At 49.4% G+C, this 23,665-nt stretch overlaps 1 protein-coding gene across 8 annotated transcripts in view; it reads right to left on the bottom strand.

Moving 5' to 3' along the window:
* LOC133443641 (AP-3 complex subunit beta-2) overlaps window positions 1-23,665 on the bottom strand; it is a 93,889-nt gene that overhangs the window by 53,904 nt on the left and 16,320 nt on the right. For all 8 annotated transcript variants that reach the window (XM_061720729.1, XM_061720730.1, XM_061720732.1 and 5 more), the window contains exons 7-13: window positions 21,880-22,062; window positions 18,233-18,424; window positions 16,891-16,988; window positions 4,322-4,376; window positions 4,127-4,198; window positions 3,982-4,044; window positions 592-724 (exon numbers count right to left, since the gene is read on the bottom strand). In XM_061720729.1, the coding sequence (XP_061576713.1) occupies window positions 592-724; window positions 3,982-4,044; window positions 4,127-4,198; window positions 4,322-4,376; window positions 16,891-16,988; window positions 18,233-18,424; window positions 21,880-22,062 (796 nt within the window). The remainder of the gene's footprint in view (window positions 1-591; window positions 725-3,981; window positions 4,045-4,126; window positions 4,199-4,321; window positions 4,377-16,890; window positions 16,989-18,232; window positions 18,425-21,879; window positions 22,063-23,665) is intronic.

The raw sequence follows: 23,665 nt of genomic DNA, 5'->3' as shown, positions 1-23,665 counted from the left end.
CCCTCTTCCCCCTGAAGGAGTATATTTCCCAGAATGCCCCTCTTCCCCCTGAAGGAGTTTTTCCCAGAATGCCCCTCTTCCCCTGAAGGAGTATATTTCCCAGAATGCCCCTCTTGCCCTGCAGGAGTATATTTCCCAGAATGCCCCTCTTCCCCTGAAGGAGTATATTTCCCAGAATGCCCCTCTTCCCCCTGAAGGAGTATATTTCCCAGAATGCCCCTCTTCCCCTGCAGGAGTATATTTCCCAGAATGCCCCTCTTCCCCCAGCAGGAGTATATTTCCCAGAATGCCCCTCTTCCCCCTGCAGGTGTGTATTTCCCAGAATGCCCCTCTCCCCCTGCAGGAGTATATTTCCCAGAATGCCCCTCTTCCCCTGCAGGAGTATATTTCCCAGAATGCCCCTCTTCCCCCAGCAGGAGTATATTTCCCAGAATGCCCCTCTTCCCCCTGCAGGTGTGTATTTCCCAGAATGCCCCTCTTCCCCTGAAGGATTTCCCAGAATGCCCCTCTTCCACAGCAGGTGTGTATTTCCCAGAATGCCCCTCTTCCACAGCAGGTGTGTATTTCCCAGAATGCCCCTGTCCCCGGTACCGTCTCGGTTGGACAGCAGCTGGACCAGCCCGTTGAGACACGTGTCCCGGACGTCCCCGATGTTTGTGGCGCAGCGGCCGATGGCCTGGATGGAGGCGGCCACGAAGTCCTGGTCCACGCTCTTGATGTAGGTCTGGGGACAGGGGGACAGGGGGGACACGTTACTGGTCTGGACTGGTCTGGGGGACAGGGGGGACAGGGGAGGGTTTACTGGCAGAACTGGTCTGGATGACCCCCATGGACCTCCTAGACCCCCCAGACTTCCCAGACCTCCCAGATCCCTCTGAACCGGTCTGGTTCCCCTAGTCCAGGGGTCGGCAACCCGCGGCTCTAGAGCCGCATTCGCCTTGTTAGCGCCGCCCTGTTGGCTTTTTCAAAAATGTTTGACCTTTTTTTCTTCTTTTTTCTCTTTTTTTCATCCTTTTTCTTCTTTTTTTCCTTTTTTTTTCTTTTTTTCTTCCTTTTTCCTTTCCTTTTTAATCTCGACATTTAAACTTTTTTCTCGAAATTTTGACTTTTTCTCGACATTTCAAGTGCATAATGAATACATCTTCTCCCAGTTCTAACTAATATAGAAACATGCAGCATGTGTTTCTTCATTTTAAGGCTGATACAAGACTTTTCATTTTTGCGGCTCCACACATATTTGTTTTTTGTGTTTTTGGTCCAATATGGCTCTTTCCTTTTTTTTCCCCCTTTTTTTCTTCTTATTTTCCTTTTTTCTTCCTTTTTTCTTTTTTTCTTCTTTTTTTCTTCTTTTTTTCCTTTTTTTCTTATTTTTTTCCTTTTCTCGACATTTCGACTTATTTCAACTTTTTTCTGGACATTTCGATTTTTTTCTGGACATTTCGACTTTTTTTTCGACATTTTTACTTTTTTTCGTCATTTTTACTTTTTTCTCGACATTGCGACTTTTTTCTCGAAGTGCATAATGAAAATATATCTTCCCCCAGTTCTAACTAATATAGAAACATGCAGCATGTGTTTCCTTCATTATAATTCTGATACAAGACTTTTCATTTTTTGCAGCTCCAGACATATTTGTTTTTTGTGTTTTTGGTCCAATATGGCTCTTTCCTTTTTTTTCCCCCTTTTTTTCTTCTTATTTTCCTTTTTTCTTCCTTTTTTCTTTTTTTCTTCTTTTTTTCTTCTTTTTTTCCTTTTTTTCTTATTTTTTTCCTTTTCTCGACATTTCGACTTATTTCAACTTTTTTCTGGACATTTCGATTTTTTTCTGGACATTTCGACTTTTTTTTCGACATTTTTACTTTTTTTCGTCATTTTTACTTTTTTCTCGACATTGCGACTTTTTTCTCGAAGTGCATAATGAAAATATATCTTCCCCCAGTTCTAACTAATATAGAAACATGCAGCATGTGTTTCCTTCATTATAATTCTGATACAAGACTTTTCATTTTTTGCGGCTCCAGACATATTTGTTTTTTGTGTTTTTGGTCCAATATGGATCTAAAACATTTTGGGTTGCCGACCGCTGGTCTAGACCTCCCCCAGGTCCCTCTGGACCGGTCTGGTTCCCTGGTCTAGACCTGTAAGGGGGGCCCTGACGGACCAGGAGAACTTTTATTTCAAGAATACCATTTATTCTTAAGTTTTTTCTTAAGAAGAAACTTAAGAAGAAAGTTGAGAAAATACTTAAGAACTTTTTTGGAGAATATGACTTTTTTCTTCTTAAGACTGAACTTGACAAAAAAATGACACTTAAGAAGATTTTTTTTTCTTAAGAATGTTTTGTGAATCCGGCCCCCGGTGAGTTAATGTTCTCTACTGTCAGTGTGTGACATTTCCCCCAGTTTGTCTCTGTTCTGCCCCACCTGTGTCCCATCTGCCCTGATTGTTCACACCTGTGTCTCGTTATCACTTGTTATATCTGGTCGTGTCTTTCCCTGATCCTGGTGGTTCCGTACTGTGTTTCCTCCATGTGCCCTGCCTGTTTTTGATCCAGTTTTCTGATCCCTGTTTTTGTGTTTTTGATCCTGCTAGGCAGCACTTTCGTTTTTGGTTCTTGCTAGTGATGCACCGATTGTTCGGTAACCGAAATTGTTCGGCCGAAAATGGCAAAAAAACACTTTCGGTGTTCGGTGGAATAAGTGGAAAAAAACCGAACAATTAATAACGGGTGTTGTAATATAAGGAAATAGACTGGCCGCTCCGTCCCGTAACGTTGCGCACTACATAAATCGTTGGCCAACCAAAAACTAACCCCATAAGAATTTTACCAACATTCACCAGGAGGTGGAACCAAAACAACATAATGCTGGGAAATTAAAAAATTTCATTTTTCTATGTTCAATAAATATTTTCTACCTTGTAATTTTGTAAAAGATTTTTTTCTTTGAAAAGCATGCCTAAATCAAATGTATTTGATTTATGCAATGGTGAAAAAAGTCGAAATGTTAAGAAAAAGTCAAAATTTTGTGAAAAAAGTCGAAATTTGGTTAAAAAAGTTGAAATGTCGAGAAAAAAGTCGAAATGTCGGGAAAAAAAGTCAAAATTTTGTGAAAAAAGTCGAAATGTTAAAAAAGTCCAAATTTTGTGAAGAAAGTCAAAATGTCGAGAAAAAAGTTCAAATGTCGAGAAAAAAGTCAAAATATTGTGAAAAAAGTTAAAATGTCAAGAAAAAAGTCGAAATATCGAGAAAAAGTCGAAATGTCGAGAAAAAGTCAAAATTTTGTGAAAAAAGTGCGTAACGTTGCGCACTACATAAATCGTTGGCCAACCAAAAACTAACCCCATAAGAATTTTACCAACATTCACCAGGAGGTGGAACCAAAACAACATAACGCTGGGAAATTAAAACATTTTCATTTTTTTATGTTCAATAAATATTTTCTACCTTGTAATTTTGTAAAAGATTTTTTTCTTTGAAAAGCCTAAATCAAATGTATTTGATTTATGCAATGGTGAAAAAATTGGCCAAATAAATGAAAAACTGCGAAGAACCATGTTCGGTATTGTTCGGTATTCGGCCAAGTGTTTATTATTATTTTCGGTTTCGGTTTCGGCCACAAATTTTCATTTCGGTGCATCACTAGTCCTTGCCTTTTCTTTGGAATAAACCCTTTTTTGTTGAACTCCTGCCTCGCTCTCCTGCATCTGGGTCCTCACCACACCAGCCTGATCTACATGTTCTACATGATCTACATGTTCTGTGATAATAATAATAAGTAATAAGTAATAATAAGGGTGAATGTAACGGTACCAGGCCCGTCTCAGACGGAACCCCCTGGTTCCCGCCGGGCCCTGGTTCTGGTGCCGGTACCTGGACCCGCCGGGCCCTGGTTCTGGTGCCGGTACCTGGACCCGCCGGGCCCTGGTTCTGGTGCTAGTACCTGGACCCGCCGGGCCCTGGTTCTGGTTCCAGTACCGTACCTGGAACTCCCGCAGGATGGTGGAGATGTTGGTCTCGTTGGCCAGGTTGGTCAGAACCTCCAGCTGCCGGGACAAGAACAGAGACGTGAGCAGACTGACCGGGCCCGGTTCTGGAGGACCCAGACCCCGGAGGAGGAGAACCAACCTTCAGGACTTTGATCTGGGTCGGGTCGGTGGACCGGATGTAGAAGCTCTTCAGGTACGGCTCAAACATGCCCTGCAAACAGACCAGAACCGGGTCAGAACCGGCTCAGAACCAGCCCAGAACCGGCCCAGAACCGGCCCAGAACCGGCCCAGAACCAGCTCAGAACGGCTCAGAACTGGCCTGGTCCAACTCACCCGTCTCTTGATGGTCATGGTGGCCACGTTCTGCAGGACGACGAACTGGACCTCGCTGGAGACAGAGAGGACAGAGTCAAACACTGAGAAAATAAACCTAATAACATATTTAAATCTGTGATATTAATTAAACATGAAGTTTGTTTCTTTACATGAAAACATCTAGTTTTGAACTTAATCTGCATTTGTTCAAAAAACAAGACATTTTTTCCTTAACCAGCAGTATTTATGTGAATCCCAGTAATCTTTTCATTCACACACAAACAACAAGCAATTTTCTAGTTAGTGCCACGGCTGCGCCAAGAGGCTCCTCCTCCATAGCTATGCGATAGCAATGGAGGAGGAGTGCAGGATAACAATAGTGCCTCTGGCTGCGCCATTGTTATCCTGCAGGTTTATTATTTTTCATTTTCCGGACAGATTTTGGTTTGCTACTCCTCCTACAGAGTTCGGAGGACCCAGGCGAATCATATATCAAAACGTGTGTCTCGACCGGGAATCGTGTGCTATGACTTTTGGTGTTGAAATTCCCATTTTTCCCAAAGTTATTCCCAAAAAAACGGCCAAAAAAACCCCATTCAAAGCAGATGGGAAAATGTCGAAAAAAAAGACGTAACTTTCTCATACTTGCACGTAGAAATGTAATTCAAACTTCAAAACGGAGGAAAACTTCTCTTCTCTCTCCAAACCAAAACTGTTTTTTCCTAAAATGTACACTTTTCAAGATATGAGCACTCAAGCAAGGACTGGAAATCACTTTTTTGTCAAATTTAGAGTGGAGATCTCATTTTCTGGAGTGGGAGGGACAGTAAAAAAATTACCTTAATTTTTATTTGTAACTCGAGGTCACGGCCAAACCGTGAAAGCTGGACAAATAATTTTTGGTCAAAATGTAGACATAGGTGTTGGGATTCATAAAATGTGACTTTGACAGGCGCTAAATTTAAACGGGGGGGGCTAAAGCAGCGCAAATTCCTGCCTCTGTCTCCATTGACTGTAATGTAATCAAAAGTTTTCTTAAAAAAAATCTCACTTTGTTTTCGCACTGCCGTTACTAACACATTTTAAGGAATATCTGAATAAAATTAAGATTGTCAGAATCTGCCGGGTTCTGCGTTTCTCACAATGTCTTTGTTTTTCTGCTAGGAGCTACGGTTTTCTCACAAATCGGAGTTATTTGAGAACTTGTAACAAGGCAACATCTGGGTTTTTCTCACAGCCATACCGGAATGTTCCCCAAGTGGAGGTTCTTGTTGCCGGGGCAACCAGAGCTCAGCTGCTGAGTGATTGACTGAGCCAGAACTGGTCACATGACCCAGTCAGTACAGACTTCTTATCAGGCCCCCGGTCTCGCACTCAGCAGGCACGCCGATTTCTCCCAGTGTCCAGCCGCGGTACAGCAACAAAAAATCCCATGGGGCGCAAAAAGCTTTTTTCTCATAGACCGCAATAGTAAAAGAGAAGCCTCTAAAACTGTTCACAGGAACCTCCAGCTGTAATCACCGGCAATTACTAATCTTTGTATTCTATATTTTTAAATCATGGACTTTATATCCGTCAAAAATGTTTTATAATGGCCAGAAAAGTCTAAGAAAAGTCTCTTTCTTGGGGTGACGTCACGGCTGTGTCTGTGCACTCCACGGATGTATTATATTAATATATATTATATAATTATATTATATTAATACATTAATGATATATGTAATACTATACATGTAATAATATGTTAATTGATATATTATATTAATACATATTATATTAATACTCGTTCTCATTGCCCCGGGGCATGATGGGAGGCCCCAGAGCATCATGGGAGGTGACTCAACTGAGCATGCTCTATGGGCCCCACAACGCGGAAGTAAACCCGGAATCAGGAAATGTTTCGGCGTATGCGCCAGGCGAGCAACTTCCATTGAAATGAACGGCGGCCATTTTCCGGTCCGGTATCCAGTTAATATAATACATCCATGATTCATATACTTTAACCTGGAAAATGGAGAAATCTGACCCCTGACCTTTTGACCTTAGACGATCCCCAGTCCTGCTGGGAACCGGTTCATGGTGTGTATGTATATATATACACAGGGCCGCCGCAAGGGGTGTGCGAAATTTCCTCCAATTAGCAATTAGCAAATTTTTGGGTTTTTCGGATCGGATCGGGTGTCTATATGCGCAATTTTAACTCTCCAATTAGCAAAATACTGGATACCTTCCCCTGCCTCATCATCATCTCTTGCCTCGACGCGGGGCCCCACGGCTGCTTGAGACCCGGTCGGATCTGTGATTTTTGTAACAAATTTATCAAACAAGCCTTTCAGAGAGGCATTAAACTCTTCCTTTTTCTTTAGTTTTTTTCTTTTATCATCCCCTGATGGAAATTTCCTGAATCTGTCTCGTTCTCTCGACATTGTGTGACAGTTTGTTCCAACTCCACCGTCTGGATCAGAGCAGCTTGTGTCTGCGCTTGGTCTGATCAGTTGTATTGAACAACAGACACGCGCATCATTGCACATATATTTATTGATATGCACAGACTAGTACACATTTAGGTCTGTAATGGAACGTGACTGTTGATATTTATAAGGGAAAAAAGGAAAAAAAAAAAAAAAAAATTTTGAAAAAAAAAAAAATTGAAAAAAAAAACAAAAAACGGCCCATTACGAGGGCCCCCCCAGCCATTTCGCACAGGGCCTCGCAAATCTCCCAGGCGGCTCTGTATATTATTATTATTATATATATAAATATATACATTTGTATATTACATATACAAATTAGCCCCGCCCCTTCTTCTGATTGGTTGATATGTGATATTCAAATAACTTTTGAATGGTTTGACATAGAGAGTCATGGGTGGTGTCATCGGACTCGGTATTGAGTACTTGACCTTAATTGGTGCAAATTAGCCCCGCCCCTTCTTCTGATTGGCCGATATGTGAGTCCTTCACCTTTATTGCTTGCAAAATGAAGCAATGTACACAAATGGGCAGCAGCCCGCCGTGGCACTCTCGAAATTTCTGCGAGGAAATTGTCTAGTTGTATTTACTTTTCCTTTAACAGTTTTAATCTATTGGGCAGATTGACCAACGTTCAGATGAAACATGCTTTATTTGTTTAAGTAGAAACCACAGTAAAAAATATCTGGCTTGATCTACTTTGATCTAAATTAAGGCAGCTTTTTCACCTGAGATTATTATGTAGATCAAGAAAGACTAGTCTTTGTATAAACTACTTAATTTTTAGTATGTACAAAATTCATTTGCAAGTAAAGTCAACTTAATTTTGATAAATAAAGTAAACTTAACACAATTAAATTGACTGTACTTGCAAAATGTATTATTTATATACAAAAAATTAAGTAGTTTATACGAAGACTAGTCTTTCTTGATCTACATAATAATCTCATGCAAAAAGTTGCCTTCATTTTTTTTTTTTTTTTTTTTTTTTTTTTTTTTTTTTTTTTTTTTTTTTTCTTTTTTTTTTTTTTTTACCTTGTCTGCACACATATTATTGAATTATACCATGACGGTAGAAACCAAAAGTGTATATATGTGCATTATTACTATATGTAATATATACATATATATACGCACACATATGCGTACACATACATAAATATACACATACAAACCCAGTGTTTTTTTTTTTTTTTTTTTTTTTTTTTTTTTGGGGGGGAGGGGGTGGGGGGGGGGGGGTGACGACATCCGCTGCCAATCCAGGAAGCAGGAACACACGGAGACACACGTCAAGCACTGGAAATCTGCAACAAAAAAACCACAAACAAAGCACGAAACCGGCACGGAGCCAACCAAAACACGAACAGCAATCGACCTAAATCTTGAGATCTGATCGCAGTCTGAGCTAAGCTATCGCTACCGCTACCTAAACCCAAAAACTAGAGAGCCAGCATGCAGGTGAACAAGCCAGTGTGTATGTCTATGTGTGTGTGTGTGTATGTATATGATCATGCGTGTGTGTGTGTGTGTGTGTGTGTGTGTGTGTGTGTGTGTGTGTGTGTGTGTGTGTGTGCATGTGACTAAATGACTATATGTGTGTATGTGTGTGTGTGTGTGTGTGTGTGTGTGTGAAATAAACCAAACAAAGCTCCACCTGAAGTGTATCTATAGTGGGGGAGGGGGGGGAGCGACCCCGCCACCCGCGAGACCAGAGGCCGACAAGGAAGAGCCCGGAACCCAGGCCACCGGCAAACCCCACAGAGGGGAGAAGTAGGAGGGAGGCAACCCACCGCCTGCGAGGCCCCCCCCCCGCCCGGCGGCGGCCGAGGGGGCCCGCGGGCGGGGCCCCCACGGCGCGGAAAGAAGCAGCCAGGGATCCCGCGGCGGCGGACCGCGACCCAGGCAATCCCCGGCCACCCGGTCCGGGCCGGACACGCGGCCAGGAGGCCCTCACCCTTCAGGCCAACGACCCCCACCCGGCAGGGGGCCAGCCTGCCCGGAGAGACAGAGCCGCCCCGGCCACCGACGCGGGCAGGCGCACCCGTCCCCCACGGAAGTGGCCCTCCAAGACCAGAGGGGCGCCCCGCCGTAGAGGCAGCGGGGGGGACCGGAGACGGGCCCGGAGAGAGGGAACCCCCCAACAAGGCGACACCCGTGCAGGCCCGACAACGGAGGGCCCCAGACCCAGGCATCCCATTCATTCATCCATTCACCTATCCGATACCTATACTAATAATAATATAATATACTATACATAATAATAATAATAATAATACTAATAATAATAATAATAATAATAATAACCATCTTTGTATAATATAATATTGATAAATTATTAAGTTTTTGATGTCCTGCCAATGGAGGCTCAAATCCTCCATGGCAGGACCCTTCCATACCGCATTCTCACCGACACAGACATACAATCACGCACCGTTTCCCCCTCCCCGGGGGGGTCCAGCACCGCCAGAAGGCACCCCAGGCTGCACGGCGGGCCCCGCCAGGCCCGGGTAACCCGACCCACCCGTCCGAGGCCCAGGCCGGTGAGGGAACGCGGGTGATGTGGGACCCCCTCCCGCCCCTTGTGTTGAGTGCATGTGATTAATGCCATAAAAACAGGGAGGAGGGAGGGCCAAGTATCGATTGACACCGACCCCCCCCCCTCCCGAACTACGTGTCCTTGTCAAGTGTATTTATAAAGTGTTGAATGTGCAGTGTCTAATTTGCTGTTAAAACCGTGAGGCGGGGAGTGCCGGGCCATGCGGGACAGTGCCCCCCACGACCCGGACCCCCCGCCTTTTGCCTATGTGCATATGAATCGTGTAGGGGGGGCAAGAGGGGGAGCGGAGGCCGAAGCCAGGAGGCAGGACCAGCAAAGCTGGCCCTGATAAGACACCCGCGTCCCCCCACCGGCCATCCAGTAGACGGGGGCCGGCCCCCCGAGCCGGGCCAGGGCCCCGCCGTACCTCCACGGGCGCCCCCGGAGCCGCCGGAGCCCCCAGACGGAGGGGGAAACGGTCCAACATCCTCCCATTCATACTGACAACATAAGACATAGATACCTGGGAATGGCGCCACCCCGCCGCCGCGCCCGCCCGTGCACCCCCCGGTCAGGGGAGGCCCGATCTCCGGACCCGGCCCCACCCCCCCCCCGAGGCCACCCCGGCGGACACCCCAAGGGTCACGGAGTCCCCACATCCGCAGGGGCACTTGGCCCCCGCCCAGCGACGGAGGACCAAGGCAGCAATGCCCCCCCAGCGCAGACAGCCACCCCCCACCCAGGCAGGACCGGGCCCTCCGGGTGGGACCCCCACGTCCACGGCCCAGCCCCCCCCAGGAGGCCCGGAGACGCCCAAGCCACCGCCCCCCGCCCGAGCCCTCCCCAGCCACCCCCCCCACCGCCATGAGGTACCCCCCCCCACAGGCCCCCAAGGCCCCCACCGGCCAGGGACAGGACCCCGCGGCCCCACCCACCGCCCCCCAGGGGCCACCAGAGGCCCGCGCCCCAGACCCCCCAAGCCGACCCCCAACCCCAAGGGCTACGAGATCACCCCCCCCCCGCCCCCACTAGGTAACGAGGCCAATAATCGGGGACCACAGAGAGTGCAATTCAGCCGAGTGTTGTTCAGTGGAGGCAGACATTATCTCACTACTAATATGATCTGATAAAAGATTCCTAAAATGGTTAATACATAAACTGGATTTTTGTTTCCAATTTACTAGAATGGTTTTCTTTGCGATACATAAGGCAGTAAGAACCCGGTGTGTCCAATTAGGATCTATTTGAGTGTCTCCCAGGTGACCTAATATACACACCGTGGGGCACACTGGGATTCTGTGGTCGATCCATGTGGATAAATCCTCACAAATCTCCTTCCAGAACCTCTGTACCGGTGTACAGAACCATAAAGCATGCATATAATTATCTGGGGTGTTCTCTGTGCACTGTGAACAGATATTAGAGGTGACAAAGCCCATCTGGAACATCCTTTGTCCAGTATAATGTATTCTATGAAGAACTTTATACTGTATAAGTTGTAAGTTTGGGTTTTTAGTCATAGTAAACGTATTTAAGCATATTTGTGACCAAGAAAGCTGGTCGGTATTCAGAGAGAGATCCGCCTCCCACTTGGAGATCGGGAGAGAGACTGACTCGTCCAGTTTAGACACTAACCTGTAAAGTTTTGATAACAACTTTAAATTGCTTAGATTTAATAAATCTATTATCTTAGCGGGAAGTTGTAAGTCTAATTGTCTAATTTTGTATGTTTTATTTATTATGGCCTTGAGTTGTTGATACTCTAAAAATTTACTCCTGCTAACTCCGTATTGAACCATAAGTGTATTGAAAGGTACAAACTGTCCTCCTACAATTACGTGCTGTAAATACCGTATTCCTTGATCTCTCCATTGAACGAAGTTAACCATCTTTTTATCATTTTTCACGATGTCTGGGTTGTTCCATATGGGTGTACGGTCACATGGAAAAAGTGAAATTTTAGCTACTTTAAGAAATTCCCACCAAGCTGATAAAGTTGTGCTAATATTAATGCTTTTGAAACATTGATGACGTTTGATACTTTGACTAATGAATGGTAACTCTGAGATTTCTAGTTCGTTGCAAAACACTTGCTCTGAGTCCAGCCATTGACTATCTAAAGGATGATCCTTTGACCATTTTACAATATACTGTAATTTATTGGCAAGGAAGTAATACTGAAAGTTAGGTAGCTCTAAACCTCCATATTCTTTAGATTTCTGCAATGTCTTTAAACTAATGCGTGGAGTTTTATTTTTCCACAGAAATTTTGAAACACCTGAGTCCAGCGATTTAAACCAGGAAATAGGGGGTTTGAATGGTATCATTGAGAAAAAATAATTTACTTTTGGTAAAACCATCATTTTAATGGTCTTGCCTTCATTTTTTTAAGTAGATCAAGCACAATATTTGTGTCAGTGTAGAAGCTTCAATATCCTCAGGGGTCTCTCAAGGCTCCGTCCTGGGGCCCCTGCTGTTCATTAACATGTAACCTCAGGGGTCCCTCAGGGCTCCGTCCTGGGGCCCCTGCTGTTCATTAACATGTAGACATTTTGAGGGTTCAGGTGGAACCGGTCCCTGCGGGACCAGAACTGAGTGTCCTGGTTCTGGGTCCAAAGGTGTCTGAAGGACCCGGTTCTACGGTGGGGGCACCTGGGACTCACCTGTGGCTCCGGAGCAGGCGGACCAGGGCCTTTAAGGGCCCGGTTCTACGGTGGGGGTACCTGAGACTCACCTGTGGCTCCGCAGCAGGCGGACCAGGGCCTTTAAGGGCCCGGTTCTACGGTGGGGGGTACCTGGGACTCACCTGTGGCTCCGCAGCAGGCGGACCAGGGCCTTTAAGGGCCCGGTTCTACGGTGGGGGGTACCTGGGACTCACCTGTGGCTCCGCAGCAGGCGGACCAGGGCCTTTAAGGGCCCGGTTCTACGGTACCTGGGACTCACCTGTGGCTCCGGAGCAGGCGGACCAGGGCCTTTAAGGGCCCGGTTCTACGGTACCTGGGACTCACCTGTGGCTCCGCAGCAGGCGGACCAGGGCCTTTAAGGGCCCGGTTCTACGGTGGGGGTACCTGAGGCTCACCTGTGGCTCCGCAGCAGGCGGACCAGGGCCTCTAAGGGCACGGTTCTACGGTACCTGGGACTCACCTGTGGCTCCGCAGCAGGCGGACCAGGGCCTCTAAGGGCACGGTTCTACGGTACCTGGGACTCACCTGTGGCTCCGCAGCAGGCGGACCAGGGCCTTTAAGGGCCCGGTTCTACGGTACCTGGGACTCACCTGTGGCTCCGCAGCAGGCGGACCAGGGCCTTTAAGGGCCCGGTTCTACGGTGGGGGTACCTGGGACTCACCTGTGGCTCCGCAGCAGGCGGACCAGGGCCTCTAAGGGCACGGTTCTACGGTGGGGGGTACCTGGGACTCACCTGTGGCTCCGCAGCAGGCGGACCAGGGCCTTTAAGGGCCCGGTTCTACGGTGGGGGGTACCTGAGACTCACCTGTGGCTCCGCAGCAGGCGGACCAGGGCCTCTAAGGGCACGGTTCTACGGTGGGGGGTACCTGGGACTCACCTGTGGCTCCGCAGCAGGCGGACCAGGGCCTTTAAGGGCCCGGTTCTACGGTACCTGGGACTCACCTGTGGCTCCGCAGCAGGCGGACCAGGGCCTTTAAGGGCCCGGTTCTACGGTGGGGGGTACCTGGGACTCACCTGTGGCTCCGCAGCAGGCGGACCAGGGCCTTTAAGGGCCCGGTTCTACGGTACCTGGGACTCACCTGTGGCTACGGAGCAGGCGGACCAGGGCCTTTAAGGGCCCGGTTCTACGGTGGGGGTACCTGAGACTCACCTGTGGCTCCGCAGCAGGCGGACCAGGGCCTTTAAGGGCCCGGTTCTACGGTGGGGGTACCTGAGACTCACCTGTGGCTCCGGAGCAGGCGGACCAGGGCCTTTAAGGGCCCGGTTCTACGGTACCTGAGACTCACCTGTGGCTCCGCAGCAGGCGGACCAGGGCCTTTAAGGGTCCGGTTCTACGGTACCTGGGACTCACCTGTGGCTCTGGAGCAGGCGGACCAGGGCCTTTAAGGGTCCGGTTCTACGGTGGGGGTACCTAGGACTCACCTGTGGCTCCGGAGCAGGCGGACCAGGGCCTTTAAGGGCCCGGTTCTACGGTGGGGGTACCTAGGACTCACCTGTGGCTCCGGAGCAGGCGGACCAGGGCCTTTAAGGGCCCGGTTCTACAGTACCTGGGACTCACCTGTGGCTCCGGAGCAGGCGGACCAGGGCCTTTAAGGGTCCGGTTCTACGGTGGGGGTACCTGGGACTCACCTGTGGCTCCGCAGCAGGCGGACCAGGGCCTTTAAGGGCCCGGTTCTACGGTGGGGGTACCTGAGACTCACCTGTGGCTCCGCAGCAGGCGGACCAGGGCCTTTAAGGGCCCGGTTCTACGGTACCTGAGACTCACCTGTGGCTCCGCAGCAGGCGGACCAGGGCCTTTAAGGGCCCGGTTCTACGGTGGGGGTACCTGAGACTCACCTGTGGCTCCGCAGCAGGCGGGCCAGGGCCTTTAAGGGCCCGGTTCTACGGTGGGGGTACCTGAGACTCACCTGTGGCTCCGCAGCAGGCGGACCAGGGCCTTTAAGGGCCCGGTTCTACGGTGGGGGTACCTGGGACTCACCTGTGGCTCCGGAGCAGGCGGACCAGGGCCTTTAAGGGCCCGGTTCTACGGTACCTGGGACTCACCTGTGGCTCCGCAGCAGGCGGACCAGGGCCTTTAAGGGCCCGGTTCTACGGTGGGGGGTACCTGGGACTCACCTGTGGCTCCGGAGCAGGCGGACCAGGGCCTTTAAGGGCCCGGTTCTACGGTGGGGGGTACCTGGGACTCACCTGTGGCTCCGCAGCAGGCGGACCAGGGCCTCTAAGGGCACGGTTCTACGGTACCTGGGACTCACCTGTGGCTCCGCAGCAGGCGGACCAGGGCCTTTAAGGGCCCGGTTCTACGGTACCTGAGACACACCTGTGTCTCCGGAGCAGGCAGACCAGGGCCTTTAAGGGCCCGGTTCTACGGTACCTGGGACTCACCTGTGTCTCCGGAGCAGGCGGACCAGGGCCTTTAAGGGCCCGGTTCTACGGTGGGGGTACCTGAGACTCACCTGTGGCTCCGCAGCAGGCGGACCAGGGCCTTTAAGGGCCCGGTTCTACGGTGGGGGTACCTGGGACTCACCTGTGGCTCCGCAGCAGGCGGACCAGGGCCTTTAAGGGCCCGGTTCTACGGTACCTGAGACTCACCTGTGGCTCCGCAGCAGGCGGACCAGGGCCTTTAAGGGCCCGGTTCTACGGTGGGGGTACCTGAGACTCACCTGTGGCTCCGGAGCAGGCGGACCAGGGCTTTTAAGGGCCCGGTTCTACGGTGGGGGGTACCTGGGACTCACCTGTGGCTCCGCAGCAGGCGGACCAGGGCCTTTAAGGGCCCGGTTCTACGGTGGGGGTACCTGAGACTCACCTGTGGCTCCGCAGCAGGCGGACCAGGGCCTTTAAGGGCCCGGTTCTACGGTGGGGGTACCTGAGACTCACCTGTGGCTCCGCAGCAGGCGGACCAGGGCCTTTAAGGGCCCGGTTCTATGGTGGGGGTACCTGGGACTCACCTGTGGCTCCGCAGCAGGCGGACCAGGGCCTTTAAGGGCCCGGTTCTACAGTGGGGGTACCTGAGACTCACCTGTGGCTCCGGAGCAGGCGGACCAGGGCCTTTAAGGGTCCGGTTCTACGGTGGGGGTACCTGGGACTCACCTGTGGCTCCGCAGCAGGCGGACCAGGGCCTTTAAGGGCCCGGTTCTACGGTGGGGGTACCTGAGACTCACCTGTGGCTCCGCAGCAGGCGGACCAGGGCCTTTAAGGGCCCGGTTCTACGGTACCTGAGACTCACCTGTGGCTCCGCAGCAGGCGGACCAGGGCCTTTAAGGGCCCGGTTCTACGGTGGGGGTACCTGAGACTCACCTGTGGCTCCGCAGCAGGCGGGCCAGGGCCTTTAAGGGCCCGGTTCTACGGTGGGGGTACCTGAGACTCACCTGTGGCTCCGCAGCAGGCGGACCAGGGCCTTTAAGGGCCCGGTTCTACGGTGGGGGTACCTGGGACTCACCTGTGGCTCCGGAGCAGGCGGACCAGGGCCTTTAAGGGCCCGGTTCTACGGTACCTGGGACTCACCTGTGGCTCCGCAGCAGGCGGACCAGGGCCTTTAAGGGCCCGGTTCTACGGTGGGGGGTACCTGGGACTCACCTGTGGCTCCGGAGCAGGCGGACCAGGGCCTTTAAGGGCCCGGTTCTACGGTGGGGGGTACCTGGGACTCACCTGTGGCTCCGCAGCAGGCGGACCAGGGCCTCTAAGGGCACGGTTCTACGGTACCTGGGACTCACCTGTGGCTCCGCAGCAGGCGGACCAGGGCCTTTAAGGGCCCGGTTCTACGGTACCTGAGACACACCTGTGTCTCCGGAGCAGGCAGACCAGGGCCTTTAAGGGCCCGGTTCTACGGTACCTGGGACTCACCTGTGTCTCCGGAGCAGGCGGACCAGGGCCTTTAAGGGCCCGGTTCTACGGTGGGGGTACCTGAGACTCACCTGTGGCTCCGCAGCAGGCGGACCAGGGCCTTTAAGGGCCCGGTTCTACGGTGGGGGTACCTGGGACTCACCTGTGGCTCCGCAGCAGGCGGACCAGGGCCTTTAAGGGCCCGGTTCTACGGTACCTGAGACTCACCTGTGGCTCCGCAGCAGGCGGACCAGGGCCTTTAAGGGCCCGGTTCTACGGTGGGGGTACCTGAGACTCACCTGTGGCTCCGGAGCAGGCGGACCAGGGCCTTTAAGGGCCCGGTTCTACGGTGGGGGGTACCTGGGACTCACCTGTGGCTCCGCAGCAGGCGGACCAGGGCCTTTAAGGGCCCGGTTCTACGGTGGGGGTACCTGAGACTCACCTGTGGCTCCGCAGCAGGCGGACCAGGGCCTTTAAGGGCCCGGTTCTACGGTGGGGGTACCTGAGACTCACCTGTGGCTCCGCAGCAGGCGGACCAGGGCCTTTAAGGGCCCGGTTCTACGGTGGGGGGTACCTGAGACTCACCTGTGGCTCCGCAGCAGGCGGACCAGGGCCTTTAAGGGCCCGGTTCTACGGTACCTGAGACACACCTGTGGCTCCGGAGCAGGCGGACCAGGGCCTTTAAGGGCCCGGTTCTACGGTGGGGGTACCTGAGACTCACCTGTGGCTCCGGAGCAGGCGGACCAGGGCCTTTAAGGGCCCGGTTCTACGGTGGGGGGTACCTGGGACTCACCTGTGGCTCCGCAGCAGGCGGACCAGGGCCTTTAAGGGCCCGGTTCTACGGTGGGGGTACCTGAGACTCACCTGTGGCTCCGCAGCAGGCGGACCAGGGCCTTTAAGGGCCCGGTTCTACGGTGGGGGTACCTGAGACTCACCTGTGGCTCCGCAGCAGGCGGACCAGGGCCTTTAAGGGCCCGGTTCTATGGTGGGGGTACCTGGGACTCACCTGTGGCTCCGCAGCAGGCGGACCAGGGCCTTTAAGGGCCCGGTTCTACAGTGGGGGTACCTGAGACTCACCTGTGGCTCCGGAGCAGGCGGACCAGGGCCTTGGCGATCACCCCGATCTCGGCTTTGGGGGCCAGGTGGAAGTAGAGCTGAGCCACGGCCATCACCACCTGGGAGGGAGGAGAGTTTTTACAGCAACGTAATTAAAGTGCTTTAATAGCAACATTAACAGCAGCTGGTTGGTTAATTAAAGTGCTTTAATACCAACATTAACAGCAGCTGGTTGGTTAATTAAAGTGCTTTAATACTAGGGGTGTAACAATATATTGTGCCACAAAATTTCGTGATACAAAAACATCACAATACGTGTCGTGGAGGTGACAAAAGTGTATCGCGATATTGGAATATTAATATTAATCTATTGTGTTGACTCCCCACATCTGTGTTTAGTGATTGTGCACTGTATGTGTACTGTTATGTTTTTTATTACTATTTTATTGATAATTTTAGTATGTTAGTGATTTTATTGTTTCTACACTGTGTACTGTGTTTTTCTTTTGGTATTGTTTTATTTTCTTGTATGCTGTACAGCACTTTGGTCGACCTCGGTCGTTTTTAAATGTTGACATTGACATTGACATTGACTAGTAACGCGCATCCGAAAAAAGAAAAAAGTCAAATCATATATGAAAGAAACTATTCAGTTTGTGTCTAAATATTCTTACTTGTATGAAACTGAAGATCATAATGCAAACCTGACATTTACTTTTAGTTCAGTTTGTGGAAAATGGTTGGCCTGGCTTTCTCTTTAAAACTTAAACAGTTAAAAATAAAATAAATAAAGCATTACAAACTAATGCACAGTATTGTTTTGTATTTTGTGTCTTTCAAATAAAAGACATTTTATTCCAGTCATATGTTCCTCATTCAAGGTTGTTAAAAAATACTGCTATAATATCGTATTGTATCGTTATTGTGACCTCAGTATCGTGTATCGTAGCGTATCGTGAGATTAGTGTATCGTTACAGCCCTATTTAACACCAACATTAACAGCAGCTGGTTGGTTTCTGGTTCAGTAAAGACGCCACTGCTATAATCAAACCTACTGAAAATTAATGCATGAAAAAGATTTTCCATGTCTCGTTTAGACAGAAACCCCTTAATTCTAGCAGGGAGGTCATGTGACCGGGGGGGGTCATGTGACCGGGGGGGGTCATGTGACCAGGGGGGGGTCATGTGACCGGGGGGGGTCATGTGACCAGGAGTGGGTCATGTGACCAGGGGGGGTTCATGTGACCGGGGGGGGGGGTCATGTGACCAGGGGGGGTTCATGTGACCGGGGGGGGGGGTCATGTGACCAGGGGGGGTCATGTGACCAGGGGGGGTTCATGTGACCGGGGTCATGTGACTCACGGCGGCGTTGCGGCTCTGCAGCAGCGGCTTGGTGTTCCTCAGCAGCAGCCGGTGGTCCGGGTCCATGACGTAGGGCTTCCTCCTGGGGGGCTTCTTCTCCTCCTTCTTCTCCTCCTTCTTCTCCTCCTCATCCTCATCTTCCTCCGAGGCGTAGAAGGTTTTGTCCCCGCCGCCGTCCTCCAGCAGGGACTCCTGCAGGGGGAGACCGGGACCAGGTTTAGACCAGGACCAGGTCTAGACCAGGACCAGGTTTAGACCGGGACCAGGTTTAGACCAGGACCAGGGTTAGACCAGGACCAGGTTTAGACCGGGACCAGGACCAGGTTTAGACCAGGACCAGGTTTAGACCAGGACCAGGTTTAGACCGGGACCAGGTTTAGACCAGGACCAGGGTTAGACCAGGACCAGGTTTAGACCGGGACCAGGTTTAGACCAGGACCAGGGTTAGACCAGGACCAGGTTTAGACCGGGACCAGGACCAGGTTTAGACCAGGACCAGGTTTAGACCAGGACCAGGTTTAGACCAGGACCAGGGTTAGACCAGGACCAGGTTTAGACCGGGACCAGGTTTAGACCAGGACCAGGTTTAGACCGGGACCAGGACCAGGTTTAGACCAGGACCAGGGTTAGACCAGGACCAGGTTTAGACCAGGACCAGGTTTAGACCAGGACCAGGTTTAGACCAGGACCAGGGTTAGACCGGGACCAGGTTTAGACCGGGACCGGGACCAGGGTTAGACCAGGACCAGGGTTAGACCAGGACCAGGGTTAGACCAGGACCAGGACCAGGGTTAGACCAGGACCAGGGTTAGACCGGGACCAGGTTTAGACCGGGACCGGGACCAGGGTTAGACCAGGACCAGGGTTAGACCAGGACCAGGACCAGGGTTAGACCAGGACCAGGGTTAGACCGGGACCAGGACCAGGGTTAGACCAGGACCAGGTTTAGACCGGGACCAGGACCAGGGTTAGACCAGGACCAGGTTTAGACCGGGACCAGGACCAGGGTTAGACCAGGACCAGGGTTAGACCAGGACCAGGTTTAGACCGGGACCAGGACCAGGGTTAGACCAGGACCAGGTTTAGACCAGGACCAGGGTTAGACCGGGACCAGGTTTAGACCGGGACCAGGACCAGGGTTAGACCAGGACCAGGGTTAGACCAGGACCAGGGTTAGACCGGGACCAGGGTTAGACCAGGACCAGGGTTAGACCAGGACCAGGTTTAGACCGGGACCAGGACCAGGGTTAGACCAGGACCAGGGTTAGACCAGGACCAGGTTTAGACCGGGACCAGGACCAGGTTTAGACCAGGACCAGGGTTAGACCAGGACCAGGGTTAGACCGGGACCAGGGTTAGACCAGGACCAGGGTTAGACCAGGACCAGGTTTAGACCGGGACCAGGACCAGGTTTAGACCAGGACCAGGTTTAGACCAGGACCAGGGTTAGACCGGGACACCGGGACAGTCGGGTATGAAGGTACGGCAGCCGCCACACCGGCTTCAGGGGAAAATGTAAATGTTTGTTTTTTAAATACATTTATGGAATTACTCTGTGTCTATTTGTATGAATTATTCTAATATTTAATACATATAAAATAACTATAAAACATTAGGGGTGGGTTAAAAATATCGATATATCGATATTTTATCGATATGCATGTGTAGGAACGATTATCGATACATAAATCCAAGTATCGATTAAAAAAAAAAAAAAAAAAAAAAAAAAAAAAAAATTTAATCCCGATTTTTTCCCCCCATTTTATCACCCAGTGCTCCTACCTAAGTCAGTCCTGGGCATTGCTCCATCTACCAACCCCGGGAGGCCCTGCGCTTAGCTCAAGTCTCATCCTTACTTGAGGAGTGAGCAGGCTGCTTCTTTTCACCAGACAGGGTGGGGTTTCTCTGGCCGGACGTGGCGCGTGGAAGGATTATGTTATTCCCTTATTGTAACCAGAATATCGATATCGAATCGTATCGTATCGTAAATCGTATCGTCTTGGGACCTAGTGTATCGGAATCGTATCGTATCGGGAGGTCAGTGATGATACCCAGCTCTAAAAAACATATCAGAACAACATGATGGATTTCACTAGGTATTATCTTTCCCAACACTTGTTCCCCCTCATATCTTGAACTGTGATGTCCCAGCGTCCCTGACGACAGTGGTCGCTATCAATCTGGTTTTTAGAGCACGCTGAAGTGTTACTAACTTACAAAAATGAAAAGGAAGCAGACAGCCCTGCTATTTTTTTACAAAAAAAGAAGGCAAGTGATGTGTCCAATGTTGCCGTGGCAACGGAGGGAGAAGGAACGGGAAGGGTAGGGAAAGCAGGAGTCAGACTATTAACGAGGCTGTTATTAACGAGGCTGTTATTAACGAGGCTGTTATTAACGAGGCTGTTAGCCGCTCCATGTCCACGTGATACTGGTGCACTGACTAGTGAATGAAGTGAACAGAATGAGTTAAAGTGTTCGTAGTTACGTTAGCAGGATGTGAGCGAGACTGCATTTGAAAAAGTTCACATTTTCTTGACCACTCAGATAAGCTACATATCAGACCTCTGTGATGAGTATTCTACTTAAAGGGGACCTATCATGAAAACCAGGTTTTTTCTTGCTTTAACATATATTAAGTGTTTTTTCTTGCTTTAACATATATAAAGTGTTTTTTTCTTGCTTTAACATATATAAAGTGTTTTTTCTTGCTTTAACATTTATAAAGTGTTTTTTCTTGCTTTAACATATATAAAGTGTTTTTTCTTGCTTTAACATATATAAAGTGTTTTTTCTTGCTTTAACATATATTAAGTGTTTTTTTCTTACTTTAACATATATAAAGTGTTTTTTTCTTGCTTTAACATATATAAAGTGTTTTTTCTTGCTTTAACATTTATAAAGTGTTTTTTCTTGCTTTAACATATATAAAGTGTTTTTTCTTGCTTTAACATATATAAAGTGTTTTTTCTTGCTTTAACATTTATAAAGTGTTTTTTTCTTGCTTTAACATATATAAAGTGGTCTCCCCTCAGCCTGCCAACTCAGAGAAGGAGGAAACAACCAGATTCTGCAGAGTCTGTACAGCCGCCTGGATGATCGTACAGTGTGATGTGGATCTACGAGCCAATAAGATTCTCTAACTCTGGACGGAACAACAACAACAACTCCGCCAGTCAAAATGTCGAGAAAAAAAGTTGAAATGTCGCGAAAAAAGTCAAAATGTCGAGCAAAAAAGTCAAAATGTCGAGAAAGAAGTCGAAATGTCGAGCAAAAAAGTCGAAATGTCGAGCAAAAGTCAAAATGTCGAGGAAAAAGTCGAAATGTCGAGCAAAAAAGTCAAAATGTCGAGCAAAAAAGTCGAAATGTCGAGCAAAAAAGTCGAAATGTCGAGGAAAAAAGTCGAAATGTCGAAAAAAAGTGGAAATTTAGAGTAAAAAGTTGAAATTTCAAGTGTGAATTGTGGAGATTAAATTCTGCAGCGTCTGTACAGCCGCCCGGATGAGCCGTCCAGTGTGATGTGGATCTACGAGCCAATAAGATTCTGCTCCCCAAAGTTACGGAACGACGGGAGCGATGCGTGAAACCACTAACAACAACAACCTCCATTTTCCCCCCAGGTCCGACCCGGGCGGTGGTGGAGCACTCACGTTGGCGTTGGGGTTGAGGAACTGCGTCCGGGCGTAGCGGGTCAGCATGTTGATGATCACCACCTGCCCCCACTCCTCCACGTCGATCAGCAGGTTGCACAGTTTTCTGTAGTTCTTGTGGATCAGGTCGATGCGCTCCGGACACACCTCCTCGAACGCCATGACCACGCTGCCCGCCACCAGCTGCATGATGGGAAATAATCAGAGAGTCATGACCACGCTGCCCGCCACCAGCTGCATGATGGGAAATAATCAGAGAGTCATGACCACGCTGCCCGCCACCAGCTGCATGATGGGAAATAATCAGAGAGTCATGACCACGCTGCCCGCCACCAGCTGCATGATGGGAAATAATCAGAGAGCCATGACCACGCTGCCCGCCACCAGCTGCATGATGGGAAATAATCAGAGAGTCATGACCACGCTGCCCGCCACCAGCTGCATGATGGGAAATAATCAGAGTCATGACCACGCTGCCCGCCACCAGCTGCATGATGGGAAATAATCAGAGTCATGACCACGCTGCCCGCCACCAGCTGCATGATGGGAAATCAGACAATCAGAACCAGGGGTCGGATTCACCAATATCTTCTTAAGAACGATCTTAAGAAATGTCTTAAGATCTAAAATTAAGAAGTTCATAAGAAAGTTCTTAAGTGCAATTCCTCAATATTTTCTTAAGAACCGTCTTAAGAACTGTCATTTCTTACCAATTTCTTATTTTTCCTACTTAAGAACTTCTTCAAATATGGCTGTATCCGAAATGGCATACTGCATACTACATGCTACATACTACATCAGTATGTACTGTATACTGCATACTAAATGAAGGATTCAGTAGCCGCTCCAGCAGACCGTTCACACAGCAGTAGCAGCCAAGTATCCCAGAATTATATTATATATTTATATTATTATCATTATTATTAATTTAATTCTATTCAGTCATGCACCTGAAGCGAGACTTCACTACACCGACGCATCGCTCCACAATATTCCGGGTCTTTGTTTGTGCAAATGTGTTGAAAAAGGTGATATTAGAGGCTTACCTTTTCACAGAAGACATTTTAAGACAGGTCAAGGTTGTCTTAAAGTTAAGAAAAAAGTCAAGAAGAAATTTGAGAACTTTTATTTCAAGAATTCCATTCATTCTTAAGTTTTATCTTAAGAAGAAACTTAAGAAGAAAGTTGAGAAAATACTTAAGAACTTTTTTGGAGAATATGACTTCTTCTCTTTTTCTTCTTAAGACTGAACTTGAGAAAAAAATGACACTTAAGAAGATTTTTTTTCTTAAGAATGTTTTGTGAATCCGGCCCCAGGTCCAGACCGGCACACCTGCGTTAAGCTGCCCCCCCCCCCCACGCAAAACTCGGTGATAATATTCTCAATCGTTTGTGCTGCGTTAGTGCTGATTTGTGCAGAAAGAACATTTGTTTGTGCTGCTTTAGTCTTGAAGTTAAGATAAACAACTACAGAATCCCAGTGTGGCCCAGGATATGTATATTAGGTCACCTGGGAGATATTCAAATGGAATCTAACCGGACACACCTGGTTCTCACTGCCTTATGTATCGCAAAGAAAACCATTCTAGTGAATTGGAAACAAAAGTCCAGTTTATGTATCAACCACTTTAGGAATCTTTTATCAGATCATATCAGTAGTGAGATAATGTCTGCCTCCACTGAACAACGTCCGGCTGAATTGCACTCTCTCTGGTCCCCGATTATTGGCTTCATTACCTAGTGGGGGGGGGATCTCGTGGCTCTTGGGGTTGGGGGTCGGCTTGGG

The sequence above is a fragment of the Cololabis saira genome, chromosome 5 (assembly GCF_033807715.1).
Source record: "Cololabis saira isolate AMF1-May2022 chromosome 5, fColSai1.1, whole genome shotgun sequence".
In the NCBI taxonomy this organism is placed as follows: Eukaryota; Metazoa; Chordata; class Actinopteri; order Beloniformes; family Belonidae; genus Cololabis; species Cololabis saira.
The sequence above is the reverse complement of the archived record's forward strand: the minus strand, read 5'-3'. Positions and strand labels throughout refer to the sequence as shown.